Genomic DNA, 7,255 nt, shown 5'->3' on the forward strand with positions numbered 1-7,255 from the left:
ACATGTTCTATTATTAAAGACCTCTTCTAGTAATAATATATATATATATATATATATATATATAAATAAAAGTCAAGATCACCATAAACAAGTTCCACTCCAGTGAAATGATTAAGCGTTTTGCTTATGAATGGTTCTATTAGATAAAGCAGAATCCCGATTGAAGTGAGTTGTAGTGTTAGTACCCCGTTTGTTTTGTATATATTTGGAGGATTGCAATTAGGGTGGATAATGAATTAATCTAGGTGTACATTCATTTAAAATTAAAATTGTTATTTAATTCAATAAATTTAATTTATAAATCAAACAAATTAAATTTTTTTAGCTCATTAAATAAATGAGCCGAACTTTAATAAACTACAGTTTAACTCATTAAGTACATAAGTTATTCAATTATAAATATTTAAATCTTTTAAATTTATATATTAAATAAATAATTTGAGCTTACAAATTTAATCAATTGAGTTAAAGAGTTGATAGTTTGTAAATTCATAACAAACTAAACTAATTTACCGAAGTAAATAATTCATTAACTCGATCTTTATTAAGTTAAAAAAATATCTTTATCGAATTTAAGTTAAAATTTGAACTAAACCCATTTCTACCAATCCAAACCCAGCTAATTCCATGTTCAACTCTTTTTAGCTTACTTCCAACAATAATTGCAACCATCATACGATCGCAAATTCTTCATAATATACTTGAGAAAAAAAAACTGTACCATATTTAAAAAGGTAATATACTAAGGAAAATCAAACTGTACCAATTTCTGATATAATTTCTTAAATCTTAGTGCTTGTTTGTTGAACTAGTATCTGAACATTTGACCTGCGGGGAGAAAATCACATGGCACACTTTATGTTATCTCATAAATCAAAATCTAATCATTGTAAAAAAATAGGATTATAATATTTATCTATTATTAATATAAAAATTTATATACGGTCATTATATTATATTTATATTCTAAAGTAATTGATAATTAAATGTGAATGATAGATAATATAATGATAGTGTAAAAATTTCTATTCTATTAGTATATACATCTTTTTGTCAAATAATATACGTAATGAATTTTTAATTAAATTTATTTTATTTAGAACACTTCGTCCTAAGTGTGAAGCCTTAGACATCATGTGGTCCATATTTTAAGGGCAAAATGATATTTGCTATCTCATTTTATGCTCACTTAATATCTTGATAAGTTAGAATACATGAAATTTAAAATAAATTAATATAAATATTTATTACCTTAAGAATCTTTTGACCGGTAAAAAATGTGAGACAATGCCGTTAGAGAGTTGTTTCAACATTTTGGCATATCAATTCACGAATATTTTTCACCAATTTTGGATCTTGTTGCATGTGAACGGCTAAACTATCATTAATAACGTGCAGCCTCCCACCACTCAAATATAGGTTTCTTCGGTAAAAATACCTATAGTTATGAGTTTATAGCATATAGTTATGAGCCTGTAGTTTATAGATGTGAGTTTGTAAGTTGTAACTAGTAGATACGAAAGTAACTGACTGTAATTATACATGTAGCTAATTAAATTAGAGTGATTCCATTAAACTAACATTGTAACTTACTAGAATTAAAAAATGACTAAAAAATACATTTGATGTTTATTTATTAATTAATTAAATAACTATAAAGTAGAGCAACTATTCATAGATAATTTAACAACAGCAAAATTCATTTTTTTTAGAGACAATGCCGCTAGAGAATATATTGTTGTTTAAATTTCGATGTAAAAAACATTTTTCAGAATATGATAAGATATTATCATATATTAAGTAGAGTGGAAATAAATATAGCCTAGTAAGGTTAAATATATACATACCCACTTTTATCTTAACAACTTTCTCACTGCTTACAAGAAATACAAAGCAGTACAAACATAGTGGAAAGTAATAGGCAACACAACAATTTCCAAGAAATAAGGTGAAAGGAACTATAAATGGAGGAGATGTAGGGTGAGAGATAAGGCAAGGTAAAAAAATAATCGCATTTTTTCATTTATGATAATTAATGTAATTTTTTTTAAAATTTTGAAGGGTGAAATTGATAAATCAATTATTGAAACATAGTTTCACTTTCTAACCACTTAGCTCCTTTTAAAAAGTCATGGACTCTCTTCAATCTTTATTTATGGAACAAACTCTAATAACTTATTAATTGAGTCAAAAAATTACAAGTTACCTAAAAAAAAGATACAAGCTTGCTCCAATTACCATAGTATTGCACTATAACCCCTACCTATTCCAAACCATGTGAAAATGATGCTCAATGTGGATAAACTCTACTAAAATAGCATTACATAAAATCCAATGTGAATTGAACCACTAATTTCTGTTTTTATACATCTGCCTTGAAAAATAAGAACGTGCTGTTGGTGAATTCTGAGAAGCCAAAGCTCTCTTTTCTTCTTCAAAATTGTATAAAAAATTTGTCATCTTTTTTCTAAGTGTACCCTCCTCCTTTTCCTTCTTTCTAAATGTACTATTCGAGTTCATATCATTCTTTTAGTTTTTATTATCTAGAATAAAACTTTAAACACGTAGACCATGGAAATAATTTTTAAAGACAATGTTCTATATAATATATACACATGTCTGAGACTGTTCATAATTATTTGGGTTCTTTACTTTTTCTTTATTTATCTGTATACACTATTGTATTACATTAAACATTATTATATCATGCATGGAAAAAGTATGTATTCAGCTTTAGCTTATAAATAGGGACCTTCAGGCACCACAAAATATGTACTCTACTTAGCTCGCTGAATCATAGGGTAATCTTGTCTGACAAAAATCATTTCCCTTTGAAATTTGTGAAAGAAATTTGTCCCTTGTCTTTCATTTATAGTTTCTCTTCTTTGATCCCTTCTTACAAAATAAACTAGTCTGTTTCCAGCATTGAAATTGCAGGAAAAATTTAATGCTGTAGTAATCTTTTTTATTAGGCCTGCACGGATTAGTTATATTGATTACATAGAGTTTACTATGTTAATCTTTATGCATTTTAAGTATTTTAATGAGTTATAGTTTTTGGAATCTGCAGAAAGTAATATATAACTATGGCAACACAGTCATCTGAGCCTGCCACCGAAGAAGTTAACAAACTTATCAGGTTAATTACCTTCTAAACTTTAATAAAAAAAGAGAATATATTCAATCAGAAATTGGGTCTTAAGAAACACTAGGAAGCACACATAAAGTTGTTTAATGTTGAGTACATTATATATATAGTAACACTGTAACATTGTTGTTTCAGAGAGGAGGTTATTACTGAGTTGAATGGACATAGTTTGCCTCCATTTGACCCTGATGTGCAGAGGATCATATATGGCTTCACTTACTTTAAGCTCAACAACTTCGAGTACATACAACTCTAAATTATTCTATCTGGTTTATATATATAGCTCCTATGTCTGATAAATTTCAGTTACAAATTTAAAGTACATTGTACTTTGGATCATGTGTATGTTAGGCTTATTTCTTTTTGACTTTTTATACATGGCAGCAAAAACCCTGAGCTTTACAAAGAACTTGCTCTCCACCAATCCCCAAGGGTAATTTCATTACTTTAAGGTGTATTGTATATGGGTAGAAATGATGCATGGCATTTTTTCATCCATAGCTATATCATTCCCTCATTTAATTTATGTATAGTGTATCTAGTTCTCCATAAAGGTATATTATAGTAATAATGTAAGAAATAATGAACTACATAAACAGAACTGGTAGAGCACATCATGTAAGTACGGTTTGATCTATGTTACACCTAATAGGTATCACTAGGTGAAAAATGCTTGTTTTTGTTAGAGCTTTTATTTGTTTAATCTTAATTTTTTTAATTTGTATGTTTGATGTAGTTTTTGATATTTGCTTGTTCCGACTCTCGAGTGAGTCCTGATGTTATCCTGAACTTTCAACCTGGAGAAGCTTTCTTGGCCCGCAATATTGCTAACTTGGTCCCTAAATATGATGAGGTCTACTTCATAATTTTTCTCCATAAGGAATCACTATATAACAAATTATTATCTTTATGTTAAAATTATATAATTGATATTCATTATACATGTCTTCATCAAATAAATGATCTTAATTTATTTTCTTACTGTCATATCATGTTTCACAGAGGGACAATGGAGTTGGTGCAGTAATTGAGTATGCTATCCAAGCTCTTAAGGTGATAATTAATTACTTTATTCTTAAACTTGCCAAAGTTTTCTCAATATTTTTCTTTCATTTTTTATTAATAATTGATAATGCAAAGAAAAAGTTGTATTGTATTAATAACAATAACAAAAGTTTCAACATGTCATATTGATTAAACGAACAAATATTATTATCTTGATCTATCATAAATCATGTATAGAGTATGGACTATGGAGGAACACCCTTCAAATATAATATGTTTTGCAGCATAGGCTAAGTTCTTAAATACATAAGACCTTTCAAATATTTTTATAGGTATCAAACATTCTGGTAATTGGACATAGCAGGTGCGGTGGAATAAAAAGGCTCATGAGTCATCCTGAGGATAGTTCTCCTGATTAGTAAGACTTTATTATCTTTGCAAAAACTAATATATCTACAAAATTATATAAATTAATAGCATAATGTATTAGACTACAAATAACTTGATGCTTAACCCTTTTCATGGTTTGATTGAATTGTACAGTGATTTCATAGATGATTGGTTGAAAATTGCATTACCTGCCAAAATCAAGGTTCTTGAAGAACACCCATATGCTGATTTTGAAAAACAATGCACATTCTGTGAAAAGGTTAGCCCAAATACAACTAAAAATTATAATTTAATTAATATCCATTAAGTTAGCATGCTTTATATATTAAGAAATAAATTCAAGTTTTTCTAGATGATTTAATATAAAAGGTAATAAAAGGCAATTAAAGATAATTTTTTCTATCTGTAGGAGTCAGTGAATAACTCCATAGTGAACCTGAAGACATATCCACTTGTTAAAAATGGAGTGAGTGAGAAGAGCTTGCAGATATTGGGTGGTTACTATGATTTTGTGAATGGAAAATTCGAGCTTTGGGAATATGAGTCTGAATCGATTACCATACCTTTCTCAATACCAGAATGAGATTACTCTCTTAATTCTCAAAGGAGGACTCAAGCTTTGCACTAGTACCTGCTTATCTTTCATTGAGTTGATTTCATGTTCTACTGCACTTGTATTCTATGTTCTAATAAGTACTAAATAAATAACATCCTCCTTTGTTTGTGTTCTACTACACTTGTATTCTACTTGGTTCATTTCACAAAGGTTCCCCACCCCCCAAGGAATACAAGTAATTCACTTTTCTTTGTATTTGATTATTAAGTAATGTCTTTGCAAAGACTCAAAAAGTTTAAGTGATTTAGTACTGGTCGACTAGTATTTATTTCAAAGCGCCTAAACAACATTCATGATACGATCAAGAAGCAATTGCAGGTTAGCAATTCATGTGTCACCGCAATAAAGTGGCAAGTTCCAAAATTGTTACCTCATACAAAGAACTGTAGAAGTTGTTGGAGCAGCAGGCTTTAAACAGAAGTAATCAAATAAATGACATAAGATTAAATACAAGATAAGATAAGATAAGATGAGAGAATATGTTAATGATGTTTAATCAATTGTGTGTATATCTAGCATTGAACTACTATAAGATATTATTAAAGAGAATTAGCAATACAAGCTCTAGCATAATAAGCTTGATTACACCATTGTTTTAAATTGTGATTGTAGTCATTGTCACACTTACTACTGTTAATTAAATTCCATAAATAATTGTTATCACTCTATTCAAATTCCATAAATTAATTAAAGAAATACAAAACATTTAATTATTATTAATAAATGGAATTAATAACAAAAACACAACTACAATGCAGAAAGTTATTCATGTAAGAAGTAAAAATCTGAAGTTAAAAGTGAAATGGAATAATAAAGGCCAACCATATAATAAGAAGGGTGGTAATACATTGGTGAGATATATTGGATTGTTGTTAGACAAGTGATACCAATATTATTCAGTAACTAGAATGACAAAAAATTGAATATTCTGAAGTTATCATTTGAAATGATATAATAATAAGTAACTTCAAATTGAAATGATTTAAAATGATATAACTTTGTACTTGTCTTTTTCTGTGGACAATGATGTTGGTGAGGATAACAATGATTACATACTTAAAACCGACAGCACTAGTCATAAACAATTTAGAATCAATGTTGGAATCAATGTTGGAAATTATGTCAGAGATGTCGAGAGAAATAACAACCTTAAACCTCTAACAAAATATGCAAATATCATTGATGAGACTGATTGGAGGATTGTTGTGACTAGATGCACATAAGACAAGTCTTTCTTGGTAAAATCATTGTTCTTTTTGAAATAATTTATCGTTATTTTTTATGTATGATAAAAGTACGCATATTGATATAATTATTATTTGTTTATGCATAAAATAAGCGAAGAAAAGTACAAAAGAGTATAGAAACTATTGGGAATAAGGGAGCAATCAAATAGTAAAAGAGAATAGAGAAAAGAGAATAGAGAAAAGAGAAAAGAGAATAACACAAGGGATTTGGTAACGAGGAATGGTCAATTGTGCATACGTCCCCGGGAGTGTTGAAAGACTGCCATTATGTATTATTAGAGAATAATAATTTGTGTTTGACTATTCTTCTCCTTGTTACATTAGGTTTACAAAACATAAATATATAGCCATCTACCTCAATCCCTTTACATCAGCCCAAGCCCATAACTTGTATTGCTGTTATCTAGAGATATGAGTCATTGCACGACAATCTCCACCTTGGCGAATATCATCAATCTTCATCTTCTGCCATTGGGTTGGGAGCGCTCCATAGTCTAGCATCATGAATGTCCAGCAAGCTCAGGCAATGCCTGAACTTGTCCATGGTAATTGGCTTGGTTAACATATCAGCTGCATTTTCTGAAGTGTGAACCTTATGCAATAATATCTGCACACAAGCTACCAACTCACTGATCTTGTGAAATCTCACATCAATATGTTTGGTACTCGCATGATACACCTGGGTTTTTTTGCCAAGAAGATAGCACTCTAACTGTCATAATGCAGCGGAACTCCACCTTGCTTAATGCCTAACTTATTTACTAGCCCCATAAGCCACATGGCTACCTTAGAAGCTTCACAAGCTGCCAAGTACTCTGCTTCAGTTCTGGACATAGCAGCAACAGACTG

The 7,255-nt window shown here is 29.4% G+C and overlaps 1 protein-coding gene across 2 annotated transcripts; it reads left to right on the top strand.

The window, feature by feature from the left end:
• Positions 1-2,782: 2,782 nt before the first annotated feature.
• On the top strand, positions 2,783-5,274 carry LOC109337749 (carbonic anhydrase 2-like). 2 transcript variants are annotated; one of them, XM_019574788.1, is made up of 9 exons: positions 2,783-2,801; positions 3,071-3,139; positions 3,284-3,388; positions 3,533-3,581; positions 3,885-4,001; positions 4,151-4,201; positions 4,486-4,571; positions 4,697-4,802; positions 4,953-5,274. In XM_019574788.1, exons 2-9 carry the CDS (start codon positions 3,087-3,089, stop codon positions 5,124-5,126), a joined length of 741 nt encoding a protein of 246 aa, XP_019430333.1. In that variant the 5' UTR covers positions 2,783-2,801; positions 3,071-3,086; the 3' UTR covers positions 5,127-5,274. The 2 variants fall into 2 exon arrangements, with proteins under 2 accessions (XP_019430333.1, XP_019430334.1); XM_019574789.1 differs by lacking the exon at positions 3,885-4,001.
• The last annotated feature ends 1,981 nt before the right edge of the window (positions 5,275-7,255 follow it).

This window comes from Lupinus angustifolius, unplaced genomic scaffold (genome assembly GCF_001865875.1).
Source record: "Lupinus angustifolius cultivar Tanjil unplaced genomic scaffold, LupAngTanjil_v1.0 Scaffold_10_9, whole genome shotgun sequence".
Taxonomy (NCBI): Eukaryota; Viridiplantae; Streptophyta; class Magnoliopsida; order Fabales; family Fabaceae; genus Lupinus; species Lupinus angustifolius.

Excerpts from the sequence above, each read along its gene's own strand:
- LOC109337749 (XM_019574788.1), top strand. The coding sequence starts at position 3,087 with ATGGCAACACAGTCATCTGAGCCTGCCACCGAAGAAGTTAACAAACTT. Across the intron at positions 4,002-4,150 it reads TGGTCCCTAAATATGATGAG|AGGGACAATGGAGTTGGTGC; the intron begins GTCTACTTCATA and ends CATGTTTCACAG. Across the intron at positions 4,803-4,952 it reads AATGCACATTCTGTGAAAAG|GAGTCAGTGAATAACTCCAT; the intron begins GTTAGCCCAAAT and ends TTCTATCTGTAG.